General features: G+C 45.8%; 1 protein-coding gene across 2 annotated transcripts in view; it reads right to left on the bottom strand.

Annotated features, from left to right (window-relative positions):
- The window catches only part of DOK5 (docking protein 5), a 127,023-nt gene that overhangs the window by 5,031 nt on the left and 100,064 nt on the right, over positions 1-21,928 (bottom strand). For both annotated transcript variants that reach the window (XM_039864661.1, XM_039864662.1), the window contains one exon: positions 3,210-3,330. In XM_039864661.1, the coding sequence (XP_039720595.1) occupies positions 3,210-3,330 (121 nt within the window). The remainder of the gene's footprint in view (positions 1-3,209; positions 3,331-21,928) is intronic.

Here is a 21,928-nt window from a genome sequence, read left to right as displayed (position 1 = left end):
GATGAAATAACTGGTGTAAAACACTCAGCAAAAAAAATAATTTGAAGCAATTACAATGCCATTCTCATGCATAGAAATATTTCAAGATAATAGGATATTTCTTGGAGGATTAGTATGCAGCCTAATGTAAGAATTCGAATAAAACTTTATGTTCAGTGAAGATCATAGTATGTAGCAAAAAAAAACAAACAATAAAAGTTTTAATTATCATCTTCAAAACCTAGGACACGATCATCTTCAAAACCCTATAATTATCCATCACAAAAGCATCTCTGCAGGAATTCTGAGGCATTTATTTGTTCTTGTTCTCGCTGCCATTTATTTCATCAGAAACTAAATCACCACTTTCTTCAAAACACTGTACATACTACTGTGTTCATTTGAAAAATCTATACCAATAAACTTCAACCTGATTTTACAGTAATACCTTATTAGTTTTGAGTGATGGATCATAAGGATAATAAATAATACACCTCAATATAAAGGGATTAAACCTAAATCTCATTGTGAGGAGTTGTTTGGTTTACAGCTTGCTATTTTTGATGAAAACAACAAGAGAAACTTCACAAAGAACGTGAATGTCTTCCTTGGCCGCGATGTTTTGTATCACTCTGCTCTACTTCTAGAGGCGACATTATCACACTGGTTATTCTGGATTTCGTGGATTCCCAGTCTTCTGAGAGGGACATCCCAGAGCCATCAGCTATGTATGGCCTTTCAACCATAATATGGGCTTTTTGCATGCAGGTGAATTTGCAAATTTTGTTGTTGTCGCTAAAAAAATAAATAAATAAATAAAAAGTGTCTGTGTTCTAGATAACGGAGTCGTTTTCTTCACAAAATTCAGATATAAACGTTGTCGGGGGAGTCAGAGATAGCCTAGGAGCACACAAACGGTGTGCCAGCAGCATCTAAAACATGCTCTTTCAACTTAAGAAGATTTAAAAATATGTTATTACACAAGGGCCCTGCTAAGACCCTTAGCCTTAACTAATTCTGATGAATGCATACTTATTTTGGTTAAGGACGGTTAGATTGGTCCAGCATGGTAAGATGAGTATATTCTTCATATGACATTTTCTGTCCAGATCGTCCTGGGATATTTGCTAATAAATTCTGAAACTACCACTTATCCTAAGTGCTCAGGCCTTCCTCAGTCTCGAGGCATCTTTGCAAACATGGTATTAGTGATTTGTCAACTTTGGGGCAAGTTGACTATTCTCAAATGACCGTGCCGTATGTCAGAAGTGAAGGCAAATTAAGTTCTTTTCCACGAAACCTACATCGCTTCGGTTCTCAACCTTCTTTTGCATTCCAGACACACAGAATCCAAAAGGACATACCTTTTTTTTGTAAAGATTACCCTGGTATGTGGAGAAAGTCAAGTTATAAAGCCATTCAATAGCTTTGTGTGAGTATAAGTTCTTATGCTTCAACAATTATTATTTATTGCATGTTAGAAAAAATAGAGTCTGCTGTTATGATAGTTTAAAGTTAGTGAAATACATATTCCTTGAAGATATGTATAATGTATTTAAGTAGAAGAGACTGAACAACATTGAATAACAGCATAAGCGGTATGTATGACAGAAACTGTGATGATATAATTCAAATACTGCAAACATTTCTGAAGACGATTGGGAACAAACGGCATCTGTGACAACCTGCTCTAACCCAACTCTCTCCCTCCCTCTGTAGGTACGGAAGCTTATCTATCAACTATTTAGCGACGCAGTCACTCACTCGGGCACTGACACCAGCATTCGGGATATATTTTTTGATCATCCACAACAACGTGCCGTGCCCTCTGCTAATGAACAGAGAGTGACGTCATAAAGACTAGGATACACGTAACCCTAGGTGCCCTCTTAACGTTATTCATTCATTCAATAAACATTTATGGAATTACTGCTCCATGCAAGGCCCTGGGTGGCAAAATGATGAGGATAAGAAAGGACACAGCTCTCCTGCCCGCGCTGGCGTTATTGCTTCTTGGAGGAGCTGGTCGTGAGTCAAGTGGCCTCACGATTAAACGTGAAATGAGAACTGTGACGAGGACGGTAAAGGAGCATATGCCCTCATCCTCGGCTCGCGGGCACCTGTCGACAGAGATTCCCACGCTCCGATAGCAAGGCGGTGTGGCGGGGAGGGGGCTGGGGGCTGCGGTCTGAGAGGCAGAGGAGGTGAGACTGGAGCCCAGGAGGGGACTCAGAGAGGACGGCCAGGGTGTCCCCTGGGGAAAGGGCAGGACAAGCTCTCCTGGGGGAGAAGCGAGTGGCAGAAAGGACTGACAGGGAGGGAGGGTGACCAGGGCCCAGGGGCAGGCGTTACGGCCGGGGCCGCTGGTTTCCGCGGTCAGTCATTCGCTCTTGCATTCATTGACTCAGCAAATTCCTGCATCCCAGCCAGGCGCAGTCCCGGGGGTTGCTCTTCAAAGTTCTAGAATCTTCCATCCCATCGGTGGACACTTCCTCAGTCAGGGTCCCCCACAGGCCTATCCGTCTGTAAATGATATACGCTCTGGCTGTCCTTAGAGGCTATACAACAGGAAAAAAGCCGCCTTTGAAAGGCTAAGCGAATATTGACATAGGATTCCTAATCGTTCCTGTCGTCCCCTCCACGGGCTATCCCGTACCCTGCTTCAGAGACCACTTTTCTGGAAGATGAGAGTCTTAGGATTTGCTCAGAGTCACGCAGAACCTGAACCCAGGACTCCTTGGGGCATGGTCCCTAAGCTTGAGGGTCCCCGAAGGGCTTGTAACACGTGGACAGCCAGGCCTCGCCCTCGGCATCCCCCAGATCTGCATTTAGTGGCTTCCCAAGCAATGCTGAGGCCATCGGCTGTCAGTCCACTAGGCTATTTCTCGGCCCCCGAACGGGCGCCCAGACCCCGCGAGGTATTTGCTGACAGTGAAATGGCTCAGCCACACCTGCCAGCTCCTGAGGTGTAGACAGACTCTCTGGGGCTGAGGGCCCAAAAATCTGCATTTTAAACAGTTTCCCCCAGGACCCTGGGGTAGAGCAAGTGTCTGGGGAGTGAGCGACATTGATGGGTGTCCTGACCTGGGAAGGAGGTGACTAACCAGCCTGGCATCTAACAGGTGGTGGCAGGGTGGAGCTGAGCTGAGCCGCGCCCCCAGGGCGGCCAGGCACTGCCCCCCGCCCCCGGCCCCGGCCCGGCCTGGTGGCACACGCCGCGCCGCACTTACCCTGCAGGCGGTAGAGCTGGCCCGTGCTGTGCTGCCGCGTGATGTGCTGCCAGTACGCGCTGCGAGGCAGGGGGACCATGGTGCTCAGCGAGGCGGCCCGCTCGCTCATCTTCACCTGGAGCTGCGGCAGAGGGGAGACAGGGGGGTGTCAGCTACCCCGCGGCCGGGAGAGACCGACGGAGGGGACTCCGGAGCAGGGGCGTCTAGAACCAACCACGGGGGCAACTCAGGTCTCCATCCCCCAGGACCTGGTGAACGTCACAAGAGGGCTTGGCGGCTATAAACCAGAAGGCAGGGTGCCATCGACTAAAAAGGGGACCTTTCCATGTTGCATTACTAAGAAACAGCGAACCTGCAGACCCCTGTGGCATTATAATTGTTTATATGACCGACGGTAGCATTAAATACCTACCCGTTTAGGTTGTACGAACGTTCAGCGAGATACCTGAGTGCCTGCCTAACGAAGGATATTATCATTACTATCATTATTATTATTAATTATTATTGATGGCAGGGCCCCTCTAAAGACTTTTTCTTAAAGAAAACTCTCTGCTCTACACATCTCTTTGGCATGGTAGTTCTCGGCGAAATGTCTGTACATTCACTCAATAAAGCCGAAATAATGTGAGGCTTCATACCCCAGAGACCAAATTCACGGCAGTTGATGAGACTGAACTTGAAAAAAAAAAAAGATTATAACCATGTAGGCTAAAGATAATTTAATGTATATGTGTTGCATTTATACGTGATGACTGAAATGTCGACCCCCCTCGCAACTACCAAAACGTGTCTCTGAGAAGAATTACACAGCACTAGTTTGCACGGGGACATGTTTTTCCCCCTAAACATATCCTCTCAGATCAAAAGGGCAAAAAGCTGAAAATGAAGCTGGTGAAAAAAGTTCTGCGGCTATTTCTTTATTTCTGTAGACACGAAAAGTATCAACGTTTAAGAGCAAAGAACCAACCAACCCAAAAAATGTTTTAATAAACCATTTTACCAGTGTTGTCTGGTGACATTCAACCTCATTCACATGAAAGCAAGAAAATAAAGGGAAAAGAGAACTGAATTTTCAAGTTACTGATTATTCGATTTTCTTACTACAAACACATCCTATTCGATAAAATAAAATATTTACTATAAAGAAAACGTTTGGGAAATAGCCATCACGTCACATTACTAATGACATGCCCGTGAATATACGCCCGCAGCCCGGCATGCTTTGCCTGTATTTTTAGAAAGCTTATTTAGGAGCGAGATTGAAATGACGCCGCTGTCATGTTTCACGGGGAACATTACAGGGCCTGGCTCGCTACTTCTTTCTCAGCCCTTTGAAAAGAATATCTAATTTAATGAAAGCAGCATTCTAAATTGTCTTTGGAGAAAAATTGGCGAAAAATTATTTCACACCAAAAATGTCTGAATTCTCTAAGGGTGAGAAGATTTAGTAAGTGATTTGGTGGAAAAGTCTAAGAGGAAAGTGTCCACCTTCATTCTTCTTTATTGCTGCAAGTAACTCTAATGGACACCATCAACTAGTAAAGGGGGAAGCGAATGGGTCCCCACATATGCCACTGGTGGACACAGAAACTAACATCACGTTTTTGGAGGACTTAAAATTGGGTAACCTGGGGTATCTGGAGAGAAGGATTGTATTCTTTTTTTTTTTTTTTTAACTTTATACACTTTATCTGGTTTGTTTTTCCTTTTCCAATAAACATAGTACTTTCACATTAAAAAGTAAAAATAAAAATGATCCCAATCATAAAATTTTTAAGTAGAGGTATTTCTGCCCTAATGTGACAGAGACATTCCTAAAAATCCTCCCGTTTTGCAAAATTGTTGGAAAAATCGAAGTATGGGAAAAGCACTCAGAACACATGCTCATTTCTAACTGGAGTGATTGTTACTTTGGGAGACAGCTTGGCGGGCTGGATGTTTCGCAGGGGTTATAAAGAATGCAGAAAAACGTTTGGTTGGAAATGCTGGCTTGAGAAGCCCAGGCTACAGGGAGGGAGGAGGGTCCTTCCCCAAAAGTGGGTGCTGGGGTGTGGAGAGCCACATGAACGAGAGCTGGGCGAGAACTGGACAGGCCGAGACTCACCTCTTGGGGGCGTAGAGGCGCCCTCTGAGCCTCTGACCATTTCTATTATTTATTTAAATTAGTTTTGAGTATACAGTACATTGGTGAGACATCCATATAGTTCATAAAACGATCAATTCGAGCAATTGCTCCCTCCCTCCCCTGGCCCTCCACCTAGCCATCATATTAATGCTGACTGCATTCCCTTTGCTGTGCTCCCCGTCCCCGTGACCAACTATCAACTGCTAATTTGTACTTCTTTAACCCTTCACCCCTTTCTCCCAGCCCCCCAACTCCCCTCCCCTCTGGCAGTCACCAGATTGTCCTCTGTATTTGTGAGTCTGTTTTTGATTAGTTTGTTCTTTTTGTTCCTTAGATGCTGCATACAAGTGAAATCACATGGTATTTATCTTTCTCTGTCTGACTTATTTCACTCAGCATAATAACCTCTAGGTCCGTCTGTGTCATTGCAAATGGTAGGATTTCATTTCTTTAATGGCTGAGTAATATTCCATTGTATATATATGAACCATAATTTCTTCACCCATGCTTCCATATCTTGGCTATTGTAAATTGTGCTGCCATGAATACTGGAGTGCATAGATCTTTATAAATTATTGTTTTGGTTTTCTTTGTATAAATCGTCTTATACTGAAGCTGCAAGAGGCTCTGTCTGTGCAGAAGTTTATCGAAGGCTTTCCCCCCACTTCCTGCTAAAGGTTCCAGACCCAGGGCTTCCTCTGCTTACAAAAAGTGTTGATGAACCAACACACTTCCGTTTCGTAATGAGGGCCAGCTCGTTATCACATACTGCTTGATTTTGAGGCATCATCTACAGCCCCAAGAAGCTTTTGTCCTGAGAGAGACAGATAAGTAGAGTCAATGGCAAGACAGTACAGTACAGCCCAAGACGGCGGAAGTCAGAGCGCCCGTGGGTGAAAGGAAGGGGCGTGGAAATTGGGAGCGGTGGGAGAGAAGGGGGGAATTTGCAGAGAGGACGGCCTACAGGGGTGCCACCACGCAGCGTGACCCCCAATACTCCCGCCTGTTCACGGAAATGCCAGTCGTCCTGGTCCCTTTGTAGATCCCCCCAGAATTCCTCACATCCCCAGGAGACCTGCAGAATGTTTGAGGTCACACCCACTGTCTTTAGTCGCCACTTCTCAACGCAAAAATGAATGAGGTCCTGACACATGCCCCAACATGGATGAACCTGAAAATGTTAGGGGAATGAAGCCAGTCACGGAAGGCCGCGTATGGGATGCTCCTTTTACATGCACTGTCCAGAACAGGCAAATCCAGAGCGGGAGAAGGTAAGCCAGTGGTCACCGAAAGCTGGTAGCGATGGCTAACGGACATGGGTTTCTTTTTGGGGTGATGAGTGGGAATTGACTATGCTGAGGATTTCACACCCCTGTGAACATGCTGGAAGCACTGAATCATACAGTTTCAAGGGTGCCTTGTATGATACGTGCATTATATCTCAATAAAGCTGTCATCAAAAATTTAAAATCAGATAGTAGTATGTGCTCTGCAGACTTTTTTTTTTAAAAGGTATGACTTAAGGAGTTTAGTGGGCGGCTATCAGTTTCAGGGGAAGCAACATTGAAACTTGAGTGACACCTGGCCAAAGCATGGTCACACACACAGAGAATTTTTAACATGTTGATGTTTTCTTCCCGTCTTTTAAAAAGATGCACATACACGATGTGCATTTAACTCAAACCGCGTGACGGTGCAGCCGCTGTCGTCATCCTTCTTCATTCAGTGCAGCGTGCACGGAACGTCTCTCAATGTCCCTAAACCCTGCCATCTTCTACTAAACCCTGCCATCATTCTCCACGCCCGCGTCACAGCGCGTCCTTTGGCAGTGCCACCCTTCATTCATTCGTTTCTCTAACCATTTTTAATTTACCGAGGGACGTAACGGAATTAAATTCTGACCCAATCTCCTCTATCACACTTTTTTCCTGTTAACTCCCATTTTTACGTGGGGACCCGCTCTATCGACAGCTATTCCAATGAGCAGTTCTTGAGTAAATTTTTAGACTGAATTTTAATTTACGCGTCAAATTGGATTTTCGACTGACTCAACAATTACTTTTAAATGGTACTGCATCAGAAAACTAGGAGAGTGGGTAATTCCACTTTGATGCTTAAACCAGGTAGTCTTACCTTCACGTTATTGTGTATCTATATGACAGACTAATTCTTACACGTTACAAAGAGAAAGGCGGATCTTTGTGAAGTGGTATAAAACAAATGTAAAACCTACCACGGCTCACGGAGAGAATGCTTTGTTGGCATGGGTTAAATACCATCCACCCACACTCAGATGATTCTGAGTTACACGGACCTGTAACTCCGAGCCCTCCCCGAAAGCTCGGGGCCTGCACACTCAACAGCCCACTTCCCACCTCCACCTAGAAGCCTCACAGGCAACTCTCACTTCGCTTGTGCAAACCTGAACTACGGTTTCCCACCTCCACACGCTCAACCTCTTCCCTGTCTAGGTAAATGGTTCTTCCATTCTACCTGTCGCTCTGTTTAAAGAAGAGAGGGAGGGAAGGAAGGAAGGTAGGAAGGAAGGAAGGAGGGGGAGGGAGGAGGGAGGAAGGAAGGAAGGAGGAGGGAGAGGGGGAAGAGGAAGGAAGGAAGGAAGGAAGGAAGGAAGGAAGGGAGGGAGGAGGAGGAAGGGACACAGAACTTTGAGACTACCTTGTTCACCGTATCCTTCTGGTCTTTAAAATGTATCCAGAATCCATCATTTTCCCACACCTTCCTCACAGCCATTCTGGTCCGTGTCACGAGCACTCACCTAGATGCCTGGATGATTGAAAGAGCCCCCTAACTCACCTTCTTACTTGGCCTGTTGCCCAACCCACCCCCAGTCTTTCTGAAACAGCTGCCAGTGATCCTTTCAAAAGGCAAGCCAGCACACGTCAGCTTTTCTCCTACACTAGAATTTTATGGGTCCTCCCTGTCCCAGCCCTAACCCCACTGGCCGCCTCCCAATGACATGTGTCAGAAAATGAACTTTGCAGGGAAAGTTAAAAGGAGACTAGAAAAGAGTTTTCAAAGAAGTTTAAACGTAATTTCAAATCTCTAACCAGAGGGAAGTACTCAAAATAACTCACGAACAGCAAATACGTTTGAATCAACTCTTATTTCTACAAAATCCAGACCAAATGTCCCTCTGAAAAAAGAACAGTAGTCACAGACAATATTTAAAAAAAAATAAAATAAAAGACACAAGAATCAAGCATGTGTCCGTGGAACACACAATCTATTTACCAAATGTGACAAATCTATCCTTCCGACTATAGAAGTACATCCAACGTCCCTGGAAAGTTCTAGCAAATATATCCCATACGGTTTGGTGCCGGGAGTAATTTATGGCAATAACCACATTGGCTGTATTCTTTAGCGCGGTAAAGCCGGCTCATTTACTCGATACCAACTGCCCAAAATGCTAATTGCCACGCTAAGTGGCGGGAACCAGCTCTGCGACAGCGAAGCGCATGCTGTTGAAGGCGTTTCGTCATCACTGCGGCTGCTGACAGGGGTGAGTCATCCTCCAGGTGTGCAGAGTTCCGCGTGGTGGCTCTCGTGCCGGGCTTTCCTCCACCTGCCAGACAGGTGCGGCCCCTCAGCGTTGGAGGAGGAACCACTTCTTACAAGGACCTGGCTCTCTTCGGTGAGACGGCTCAGCACGTCGCTGCATTTTTAAACACATAGAGCCCGTGAACAGACCCCGCTGACCCACACATGACGACCGGGTGACGTCCGACACAATCTGATGACCCCTGGGGGACAACGCCTGCGTCAACACTGTTCTCAGTACATGGCGTGTTCGCTGAGCGGTCAGTGTGAGTCTCGCCACGAACTTTTCTACGTGTAAAGGGGGTCAGAGTGCAGAGTCCCCTGCTGTGCTCTCCCCAGCTCCTGTCCCACTGCTCCCAGAGACCAAGGAGCCAGAGTCTCAGAGCCACTTCGGAGTGGTGCTTCTCATCAGCCTCGCCTGACCGCGTCTTAGAAATTCAAATTCCCAGGTCCCACCTGCTGAATTTGGGGACCTGCTGAAATGCCGGAGGTGGGGCCCCCAGGCCAGTGACCCCAAGGCCCACCAAAGGTAGAGAACCGCGGCCCCACGGCCTCTGTTTCTGCCCCCTCACCCTATCATCTCGCCCGGCCACAAACACGCACCCCCGGGCCCTTGGGAGCCTCTAGTTTACCTCCACAAAGTCTCCCAAATGTGTTCCTTCCGTTCAGTCCCCACTGAGTACGAGTCTGGGGCTTCGTGTGGCCTTTCTGGCCCTTCGCTTACTAATTGTGACCCACTGAGCCTCAGTTTCTTCCTCTATGAAATGGACCCGATAACACAGCCAATAAAATGCAAAGCATCACGGTATTCTGGAAGGCAATATAGCAACGCCTATTTATCTTTTTAAAGATATGCCCTTTAACTCAGCAATCCTCTCCTGAGGTTAGAAAAATCCAGCTACATAAAGTTAAGTTTAGAAACTCAGTGAAATAAAGTGAAGTTCAGAAACCCAGTTAAATAAAGCTAACAGTATATGAGAGCATGCGTAGAAGAACGTTTATTAGTGGCAAAAGGTCTGATAGTCCCATAGAGAGGCTTAACAAATACATGTTACGTTGAGACCCTGAGAAGTCATGCAGCCATTAAAAAGGATGAACAGGACCAAGGTTGGCACAGGATAAGAAATGGCTTCGCGTGTCATATAGTCTTTGTGGCCAACTAATCGACTCTTTTGTTTCAGTATAAAAGCAGCGATAACAACCTACGAGCAAATGGGCATGTCTGTGTTCCAGTAAAACTTTGCTCAGATAACCGTGGAGGCCAGACTTTGCCCACGGGCTATAGTTTGCCGACCCTTGAGTCACATCCTTATGCTACGTGGCCTTCAGCTGTTTCCACTGGATATCTGCTATTGGCTGAGAAAACCAGGGGACAGTTGTTAAAACGTGTAAGATGATCATAATTTTGTAAAACCAACAGTGGTCCCCAAATACTCATCTCGTGCGGGGGTCCACGTTGTGTGTGTCTATCTATGTGAGCGTGTGGACTTCTACATAGGAAAACACGGAAAGATAAGTATGAACTTTTTAAGATTTAAGAATTGCTAAAAAGAGGGAGGAGAGAGCTGCATGCGAACAGTAATGAAAAGAAAAAATACAGTGCTGATCATCATCTCTACGATCCTATTTTTACAATCAGTTACATTTTACATACACGTGTTTATGTAAAAATAAGTTAAATAGGATTCGTAACCCAATTCCCATCTCCACGGACAGTCGTGAAAATTAAGCAAAATGAAGCACACGGACTCTCGGGCAGAGCAGACGAGCTGCTCCTTCCGACTTCAATCACCCCTCAGTTAGCCTGAGCCTCCTGACTCGGTTTTCTGCTCCCCAACGACCCTGCCTTCCCCTTTCCCTTCCGACGAATTCTGCCCTTCTGTTCTTCCGTCCGTTTGCTCACGCAGTCCACCCATTCCCGGACCCTGGCCATCATCTATTAGCCCTGCACTACACGAGGGGCTGGAAACGTCAAAACGAGTACACGCAGCCCCTCTGCACTCCGGGATTTCACAGGGCAAGACTAGAGAGCTGGTTCAATGCCCGGCTTCGGCCGTGTTGCCGTCTGCCTCCACGATGGCGCCCCTTCCTCAGCGAAAGGACAGACCCTCTCCCAAGCAGAGCGCCCCTCCCGGCGGGCGGAGATGATTCCCCGGACATCCCCGCAGACCCGCGTCTGGCACGGTTTCCAGCACGCAGCAGGCGCTCGGTGAAAAGTGGTCGAATGGCTGAATCACTGATGGACGGGCTGACTGCCTCGACGGAACGCATGAACCGCCGAGCAAACGAGAAAGCTCTGTCACCTCCCAGCCCCTCGCCATCTTATCCTCTCTTACCCCAGGTCAGTGAGAGTAATGGCTCGGGGTGATCTGTATTTAGTAGGCACCGGGCCCTATGTCAAGAAATGACTTCCCTTGTCCCATCTGGCAAAGTATGTACCAGTGTAACACCCCCTGTGTCGACAGGGGGACAAATACTAAGGGTGATAAAGCGATTTGTCCAAGGACACTGAGCTGGTAATGATGCTCAGCCAGGATGTAAGCCGGCCTCTTCCCCGGAGCCACAGTTCATATCCCAGTCTGTGTAGTCCTCACGGAAAGTCCTAAGCAGGTTACGCGGCCTTAAAGGATGGGCTCGAATCCTGTTCGTAATGATCAAAGGCGCCCGGATTTTATTTCCAAAGCTTTAGAGAAACGGCAGCTGGCCACACATCAGGGTCCAAGCAGACGCCCCGGCACCTTGAGGAACAGAATCGACCAGCGATCCGGCCAGGCCCTTGGAGCCCTACTGTCCCCGGGGCTTTCTCGCGAGTGGACATTAACTCTCTGCTGAAATGTGGTCTTTCTTGGCTTCCCACTGAGACCCGGTCTCACGGGCTCCCTAATTCAGGTTCCAGCTCTGACTTGTGTTGGGCATAAACCACCCAGAGAGCGGCCTTTACTTTCTCCAATTCCTTTCCCTTGTTCTGAATTTTGCAGAAAAAAATGATGGGTGGGTCCTTCTATCATCAAAATGTTACCAAGATAGAATAGTTCTGAACTGCCAAGGAGATGCAGAGGGCAGAGGTGAACTTTTTGAATGAGAGAGAGAGAGAGGGAGAGGGAGGGAAAGAGAGAGAGAGAGAAAGTGAGCAGGAGAGAAAGATGGTTTTCCTGCTCAGGGCAAAGTACAGCAGAGACAGAAGATGCGCAGAAGTCTGGCCTGGCTGAAACAATGCCTCCACTGCCACGTGCAGCTTGAACGCGGGCCGTTCGTGAAATCAACCAGTTGGGGCCAAGTTTCCAAGTGCAGCATTTTGCTGAGGACCAGATGCACTCGGATGGTTATTTTCATGGGAATGAAAGTGATTTGCATCTATTTATTCAGAGCCATCTGAATTCTCAGCCACACACATAAAACAAAATCACTGCTCCCTTTGCTTCCGATAACTTTTCATGCCTCCTTCCTAAGGAAGCCCTCTTCCCACCTGTCCCTTGGAGCGGACTGTCCCTCGTGGCCTCCTGAGGCAGATTTGCTTGGAAATTGGGCCTGGTTTTGGCAATGGCAAGAAACTGGATTTAGAATTCTGGCTTCATTTGTCTTTTTCTCTACGCTCATAAAGTTATCTAGCCAAGCCCTATCTTGTCCATTCGACAGATTTTTAGAAAGTTCCGTGTCTGGCCTCTTATAGACACACGGGGCTTGGTCCCTCCCCTCCGGAGGCTTACAGGCTCGAGGGGAGAGGCCACTGAGAGGTCACTTTTTGCAGCTAATGGCAAGGCAAGAACCTCGTATGGTCAGACTGAGCCTTTCAACTCAACAGCTCATACGGACTAGAAGCAGATGCTTTGATGACAAGACGCTATGTGCATGCCAGAAGTGAGGCCAGTGAGTGAGGGGACGAGTCACATTTCCAGTCTCGTGCTCGCTCTGGCACAAGTTCCTGGAGCGGATGGAGGAGTGGGCTGGTGGGCAGAAGACGCTGGCCCGCGGAGCTGAGCGGCACTTTGCTGCACGTCGCTCTGCGGAGCAGGCATAACTAACTCTGTGCGTGTAATTCTGCTGCGTGCCAGGCCCTGCTGGAGCCCCACACACAAGGAAGGGGCTTTGCCTCAAAGTCCGATGCTGTCAGGCTTACACAAACGTCATCGGTGTCTTAAAAAAACAACAAACAAGGATGCTCAACCCCATTCCCTGAATTCCTGGTGTTACCCATCTGGACCCCCGTTGTTTCAAGGTGAGTCTCTTCCTTCCAGCCCGTCCCAGGCCAGTTCATGTGTGCAGAAAGGTAACCACCGTAATGGCTCACATTTGTTGAATCTTACTGTGTCGCTGCGCAGTGCTCTACGTGCGCCAGCTCTACGTGAACCACGCAACATAAGTATGATTATCACCCGCATATGACAGGCAAGGCCAAAGGAGGCCGAGCTGCAGAGCTCAGAAGGACAGCCCGTCCGACGTCGCCTTCTGGGCCAGCTCTCCAGCAGAACCTGCCCTGTCTTTAGAGCAGAGTGTGTCAGCCTCAATACCACAGACACACGGGGCCGTGTCATTCTTTGTTATGGGGACCATCCTGTGCTTTGTAGGAGGTTTAGCAGCATCCCTGGATAGATGCCAGGATCATCCACCCCCCACCCCTCAGTGCCGACAACCAAAAATGACTCCGGATACTGGCAAACGTCGCCTGGGAGGCAAAAGCGCTACCCGTTGAGGGTGACTGTATACTCCAGTTTTCCTGGCTGGATCCTGTTATTCAGGCATAACTCTTAATCTGGTCGGGCTTCAGGAACACACAACCTGTGGCATCACACGAGACCCCGTACTTAGAAGGGCCCTGTGTTTGATGCGATGCTCAGCTGTCACCGTCTCAAAAATCTTAATAATTTTTGAATAAGGAACTATGCATTTTTGTTTTGAATCACGCCTACAAATTACATAGCCAATCTTGGTCTTTCTAGAGTCAATGTGCACTCTCAAAAGTGTCCTGGCTTAGAGAAAAAAGTCCTATGGCCAGCCTTCTGTTTATATGCACAGAGTCTCTAAAAGCTCACATGTAATTTTTGCCTTATTGACTAAAAAATATAAGAGCCTGGTTTACTCTTCTGTACCAGACCGACCAGTCAGTTTCAGTCACCAAACACACTCACGTGGACACATATTTTGCATTTTCTATCATCAACTCCCGGATGTACCATCCTGACATTTTCCCCAGTAAGAGCCGGCCTTCGCTACCAGAAAAGTGGCCAAAATCTTCAACAGAGCTATCAGGGAAATAAATGTCCTGGCAAAAATATAAAAAACAAGAGGTACGTGTTGTTCCCCTAAGCCACGGGTTGCAAACGTGAATGCTTACGTGGGTCACGTGGGCGGCACAAATGAGCGAAGCCTTCTGGGTACTGAGACAATAAGAAATGATACGAACTATGAAAAGCTGCAGAGCGTTCGCCATCTCAAGATGGTAGTTCCCATTCCATTTTAACTCAAGCAGACAGTGTTACCAGATATTCTTATGTTTCAAAAGAGAGAAAAAGGCATTTTAAGAGAAACCTCTGATTTTCAACATCGGGAACTAATTTAATTTTATAAAACTATCATCTGTGCCAATATCTTACAGATCAACAGAAACAGTAGCCCCTGCCCTATCATCTCTGGTAACCTTAACTCCCTTTCTCTGGCTGGGCCATCTGAGACCTCTGCCAACATTTCCTGGTGGCCTCAAGTTGAGCCAATAGATAACTTTACCCCTCCCCCTTGCTACCTACATGGAGGACGATTTGTGTTTCCTGCTTCGACAGGTCAATGAATACTTGGGTAGGAACCTATTAAATGGTCCATTTTCGATACTACAGAAACAACTGACTGGCTCTCCCCAAAATGTTGAAACCTTCGTAGTTAGTGACAACCATCTATCCTGGTGCCATCTGTGAATGCCCTCCCTATGCTGCCTTCTGGTCGTCAAATTCTGGTCACGCCCAACACTTTGACATCATGAACACACACACACACGGCAAAGCATATGTCTGCTAGGCAACCAAAAGCTGGAACCCTTGAAAATGATGTCTATGGCATCTCTAAAAAGGACTGATTCTGGTTAAAAACATCAGTGGCCTCTGATTTTACTGGTAGGGACTTGGGATTTTTGCTCCTGCCTTTGGCAAACTCTTAGGAGAAAAAGTGCATCCATGTGGCTTGGAGGGCAGCGACTGGTTAAAAAACTACACTTGTACGTGATGCCTAAAAACCAGGGTGCACAGTGGGGGTCAGTGAATGACAGCCTGCAGGTCAGATCTTGGTGGCCTCTTTTTGTATGGCCCACAACTAAGAAAGGTTTTTACATTTTTAAAGTAAAAAAAAAGAGAGAGACAAGGAACAACTATACATGGCCCATAAAGCTTAAAATATTTACCATCTGGCCTTTTTCAGAAAACGTTTGTCAACCCTTGGGAGAGATGGATAAATCGCTTATTTTCTAACTTCTCAAAATAGATTTAGAAATGCCATTGAACTGATTCCATTCACTCTCAGTCCTATTCACCATTCCCATCTCCATCCTCTCCGCCATGCTTGACACTGGGGAAACCGCATCACTCACCACAGCCCATCTGGTCAACCAGGTGCACCCTCTGCCCTCACGCGAGCATCTTCAGTTCCCGTCACGACCTGCTGTCTTGCCACCGCCGGCTTTTGATTTACCGCCTACTTACGGAGCCACCATCTTAAACAGTACTATTAGTTTTAGAGTTTATAAACAAAGCAACGACCTGTTAGCAACAGTCAATTTGCTTCTCTCTTCTGTAGCGGCACCGCCACTAGCTAAACATGGACCACAGCGAGGTTACAGGAGCTTATAGCTCTAGAGAGGAACTGATAGAAAGTAGGGCGGCGTTTAATAATCAGGCGAAAGGATTATTAAAGTCCACCATTGCACGTCGCGAGTTATTATGTTGTAAAAGAGACCAAAGGGGGCATATTCAGAAAATTACATTTTTCCCTAATAGAAACAAAAGTCATAGAAATTTTAAGGAAGAAACCTGAGCTGTCTCTGTATCCATTCTGCATGGGGAAAAACAAAAACAGTTTATCTTGTTTATCTGAAATGTTTATTACTAAACGTAGGTTAATTTCACTTAGCCTCTTTTAATTTCTAATGAATTCAGGAGTGCTTTGTGATTTAACTCGGTTAATTTAATTTTAGCTGAGCAAGTAGGGCATGGCAGCCAAAGTGTAGACACTGGTGCCAGCCACACCTGGATTTAAATCTTGACTCCCTTACTTCTAGCTGGGTGTCCACATGTCAAACTCCTTAGCTATAAAAACTGGACCATGGTACCTGTGTCAATAGAGTCACGCTATTAAAAGTTAATAGCATGATTAAAAGTTAATGCATGTCTAGAGCTTGGAAGGGTGCCTAGCACAAAGCAAGTTCTCGATAAATGCCAGGTATGTTATCATCACCACTGGCAGCAGCCCGTAGCTAACTCTCGTTCATCCTAAAACTCAGCTCACCTCATCATCAAAAAGATGATCTTGCACCTCAATGGAGACCCCATTTCCAGCACCTGAAAATCTACCCATCAAGCTTTTCAGCATCATCTCTTCTCATGCATTTTTATACACTCAGTGGGGGAAATATTTCTCTCACCAGTGGCATCCAAATCTGTAGCCATGGTTTAAAAAAAAAAAATGAAATGGAAGAGAAAGACATACAGTGAAATGTAAAAGTCCCTTCCCAGAGCCTCAAACCACCGCCCCCCCGGCCAAAGGCAACCAACGCGGCCCGGCACATTTATATCCAGCAGAAGGTTACTTTCCGCGTTTACAAAGCACCTGCGACCACATCCGGCTCTGCCTACATCCTGCTTCTTCCTCATCATTCCCTTCACACCCCTTTGCTATTTCTAAGTGTGACTCTGTTCATGCGCATATAATTCTGCGACTTCATGTACCATCATTTAATTATCTCCTTTTGGCGCACATGTCAGCTGTTTCCAGTTCCGTCTGCATTACTAACAAGCTCCCCACGAATGGGAACTTCATCTTGCTCAAGGCCGTTTCCCCAGCCCCTCGTAGGTAGCGGGGTCCAGCAAATGTCTGGGAAACAGTGGAATATAAGAATAAAAGTATGACTCCCTCCATGAATACTTGTGTCCACGTCATCTTTGCTTCTGCTAGTATATCTTTAAGTTCCTAGAAGTACTATTATTGCTGGGTAAAGGGATGTTCGTATTTAATTTTGATAAATACAGACAGACTGGCCTCCAAAGAGACCGCAGCGCACTGAATTTACAGGCTAGCTTGTATGTTTTGGGGAGTATAAATCAGAACTCTTTATGTAAATTTTAAGCTCTTTTAAAGATGCAAGCTTTTTTACACTTTATTTTGTATTCTCCATAAGACTTACCACATTGCTCTGCAAGTAGGTATTTGATAAAAGGTTTTTGATGATAACTAATACACCAGGATATAAAAAAAGAGGTTTAATTCAGGAGGGGGGGAAAGCTGATCATTGCTTTAAGCAGTATACTAAATACACACACACACACACACACACATATAGTATATATTTTTAGTATACTAAAATATATATATATATACAGACATACATATATATACACACATGTATATACACACACATTAACCCAATCAGTCAGAGCCCATAAACAGGAGAAAAGGTAAAAATTGATTCTTTTTGTGGGAGGAATGGGGGGACCATTAGGGGTGTTGAGTTATGAGAAGAATGTACCCCCAAAAGCAAGGGTCTATTTCAATTTCTGAATAGTAATGAAATTGAGTGTCTGATTTCTTTGATGCCCTCTACATTAAAAAAAAAAATAGTAGACTATTGCTTTATAAATTAGGTCGAACATAAATTATTTTCATTTCCAGAACTATGGAAGAATTCCACTTGAATTCTACAAACCCACTAGCAAACTTTATTTGCAAAACCAAGTTTGGAAGTAAATCTGATAATTACACCAAGCAACAAAAAAGAGGCGACAAAGTGAAAACCGTGAAAAAAATCTGTTGTTCAGATTTCACTCTCAAACCTGCGTGCAGTCAGGGTTCCAGAGCACAGGGCGGACGTCACCCTGGGATGGCAGTGCCACCCCCAGCGGAGCCCCACCCTGCAGCCCCCGACAGAGCCTGCTAAACTGCAGTCAGTCCCCACCTTGTCACTCTCGTCTTAAGGAAATTCTAAAAATGACAGGCCCCGGCGTGGAATGAGGACCATCCCACGCACTGCCACTCCTTGTTCCAAAATTAGACCTTGTCATAGACACTGATCTCCGAGGTGGCAAAAATAGCGGCTGCTCAAGGAAGCCCCGAGCTGTCCCAGCGGTCACCCTGCGGCTTCTCCGGCAAGGCAGCTGGCAGCTGGGGAGCAAGCAAGTCCTTGCTGCTCCAAATCGTCCAACAGTTAGTCCTTCCCCGGGACTCAGGCCCAGTCCACTCCCAGCCTGCACCCCCGGAGTGAATAATAGTAATATATTGAACTTAAAAAGCATGAAGCTGGAGGAAGAATTACAAGATAGAAGATTGCTTTCTGGTGCCAAAAAAAAAATTGAGATTTCTTGCAACGGTGTTTTTTTTTCCCAGATATACGCTAAGTTGATCCATATTTCTGAAAGGTTCTCTGGTATTCAGGGTAATTTAAAAATGCTGAGACAGTTCTCAGTAGAGATACTGAGGGACTTAAAAGCCTTAAAACTCCAAGGGAGTGAGGCCCTGTGGCCTGACATAGAGGTTTGAGGAGTCAGATAAAAGGATCCTCCGTTTCTGACTCCAACAGGAATGAGCGCTACGGCCGCAGGCAAGTGACTTAGCCACTCTGAGAGTCAGTTTTCTCATCTATGTGACAGGGACTTCTTCCGGGTCAAGGGTCATGAGTAACAGTCTCTGGAATTGTAAGTACTATTACAATTGACAAAATTACAATTTGACAAAAACCTTTTATCAAATACCTACTTGCAGAGGCATGCGCCTCCCCTGTCAATTACCACTACATTCGATAGCACATAACAGAGCACGTCAGGTCCTTAATAAACATTTTTGAATGAACAAATGAATGAGAATGAATGAATCTACTGCACGGAGATAATGTGATGATTAGAGAGAAAGCAAGTAAAATGTGTCTGGCGTATTGTATGAGTTCTGATAAATGGTAATGGCTGTTATTAGCAAAGAGCCTGGTATACAGCAGATGTTCAATAAATACATACGATTAGCAAGACACCGGAAAGTAGGGCAAGTATTAGAAAGGTAAAATCAAACCTCTGAGTAAACATCATCCCGGCAGTCTGCGTGGTTTGGGGACAAACACCAGGTGGTCCCGTGATCTTCTCCTCCAGGTGTTCGAGACTGTGTGTGGTCCCTTCCCTGACTGAAGCAAAGGCTTATGGCTTGCTTCTAATCAATAGACTAAGACAGGGTGGTGGGATATCTCTTCCATGATCACGACAGATAGAACTGTGACCCCTACCTTGCAAGAAGATGCTCTCTCTTGCTGGCTTTGAGGAAGTAAGTGGCTGGACTGGCTCATGTGACAGGAACCGAGGGTGGGAACTTTGGAGCTAAGAATGGCCTCCATGCAACAGTCAACAAGAAACTAAGGCTTCTATTCCACAGCCACAAGGAACTCAGCCCCATCAATAACCACATGAGCTTGGAAACGGTTCTTCCCCAGTCTAACCTTCAGACGAGACTGGAGCCCCAGCTGGCATTTGCATCACGGCCTTGTGGGGCTGAAGCTGGGGCCGGCTAAGCCAGGCTACAATTCCCAGCTTAGCGACGATGAGATAATAAATAGGTGTGATTTGCGGTGCGTGGCTTAAGGGACTTTGTTATGCAGCCATAGAAACTTAATAGGTAATAATTCACGTGAGGTTGTCAATGCAACGGCACAGGTAAGACATCAACTGGCCACTGCCTGGGTAGCAAACGCCCCGAGATGGACCACTTGCTGACTGACAACAGGACGTGATACGGACTGGGGAAACTGAAGATTCCCATTCTATCTCAAGAGGGCAGACAGTCCCGGGCGTGTCTGACTGCTGCCACGTGCGAACGTGAAACCAGTGTCGCCAGGCATTTCACTTTCCAAGATAATACAGAAATCTGAGTTTTATGGGAAACCTTAGTTTTTAAATGTTGGCCAGTGATTTGGAATTTTTAGAACAGCAGTGAGATGATTTCATGCAGGGCAAAGGAAATGTGTATGAGAGAGAAATTTATGTAGAGAGAAGTGTAATTTGGGGGTGATCCTAGCAGGTTAAAGCTGCTCCAACTTTGAACCCTGCTACTTCCAAGCTGGTGTCCTTAGACCTTCAATCCAAGGGTCATTGTGAGGGTTAGTAAGTTCACAGAAGGGCCTTGAAATATTCTGTTACAGAGTAGAGGCAGGATATACTTTCATCGTTATTGATATTATTAGTGTATTAGCTTCCTACAGCTGTTATAACCAATCACCACAACTTGGTGGCTTAAAACAACACAGATTTGATTTCTTACAACTCTGGAGACCAGAAGTCCAAAATCAATTTCACTGGGCTAAAATCAAGGTGTCCCTAGGTGGTTCCTTTTGGAGGTTCCAGGGGAGAATCCTTGCCTTTTCCAACTTCTAGAGGCCACCTACATCCTGTGGGTCATGTCCCCTTCTTCCACCTTCAAAGCCATCAGCACAGACTCCTCAAATCTTTCTCTGTTCCTCTGCTTCCAACACCACATCACCTTCTGTCTGCCTCTGACTCTCGTTTCTTTCTTACAAGGATCCTTGTGATGACATTGTGTACCCTTGCATAATCCAGGACATCTTCTCCATCTCAAGAGCCTTAACTCCAGCGCATCTTCAAAGTCCCTTTTCCATATAAGATAACATTCTCAGGCTCCAGGGATTAAAATGGGGAGCCATTATTCAGCCTATCACAATAAGAGTAATTATTATTATTATTATTATCATCCAACCCACAAGCTTCCTCTTTATGACCTGTAGGACTCAGGTTCACAAGTCTGATCCAAACCAATTCACTCGAGGCTGCCACTTCCAGCTGGCATGGGTCCCACAGGGAAGCCTTCTGTCTGTAGATGAAGTCTGGGGCAGCTCACACTGGTCAGGGCTTCCTTATATTGAGGCAAAGCCCAGAGGTCCGCTTCACGATCTCTCTCATTTATGCCCCTGACTGTCTCAGACAGGCAAGCCGGCAGTGGCACAAAGGCAATGTCGAGTTGAGAATATAGATAGATCTGTGTGGATTCATTTACAATCACCAGAAAACTCAAAACTGTAACTTAGGGAAGGTGGCCAGTAGTGTTGTCTTCATTTTAGCGTGGTACTCCTCTCCCCTGATCAGAAATTGATTCGAGTACATTGCTTTTAAGCGTTTCACAATCCCCAGTTTAATTTCCTTGAGATTCAGATCTCAGTTTGAAGCTTACTCATTTCCATCTAAAACAGGAAGCTGTTGCTTTAAAAATCACATTCATTTTATAGAACTCGTTAAGCATACAACAAATTAAGAGCAAACGTTATTTTCCAGTTAAGCTTGCAAGGGGATGATCTGAACGAATTACTCATAATCCTGATTAATTTTTAGCGGAAGTAATGAGAAGGTTGTAAATGGAAAAACATGTGCCTGCAGAATCTGCCTTTCAAACACATAACAATTTATGCTAATTGATGGCTTTACAAATAAGGTAATCTTGGAAAAAATCTCCTCCGATGTTTAAAGACATCTAATGGAATAGCTACACAACTTTAATGCAATTACATGTTGCCCTATAAATTCGGTGACTTGAATTCTACTTTACAGCTAGCTATCTAATTATCTGTGTATTGTCCATCTATCTAGCTAGCTAGCTATCTAGTTAGCTATCATCTATCTACTATCTATCTATCTATCTATCTATCTATCTATCTATCTATCTATCTATCTGTCTGTCTGTCTGTCTGTCATCTATCATCTATCTATCCATCCATCTATCCATTCATTCACCTATCTACATTTCTTTCCATCCTTCTTCCTTCCTTCCATCCATCCACCCACCCATCCATCCATCA

The sequence above is a fragment of the Pteropus medius genome, unplaced genomic scaffold, assembly GCF_902729225.1.
Source record: "Pteropus medius unplaced genomic scaffold, Ma_sr-lr_union100, whole genome shotgun sequence".
Lineage (NCBI taxonomy): Eukaryota > Metazoa > Chordata > Mammalia > Chiroptera > Pteropodidae > Pteropus > Pteropus medius.
Note: the sequence above shows the minus strand (reverse complement) of the source record. Positions and strands in the feature narration are given on the sequence as shown.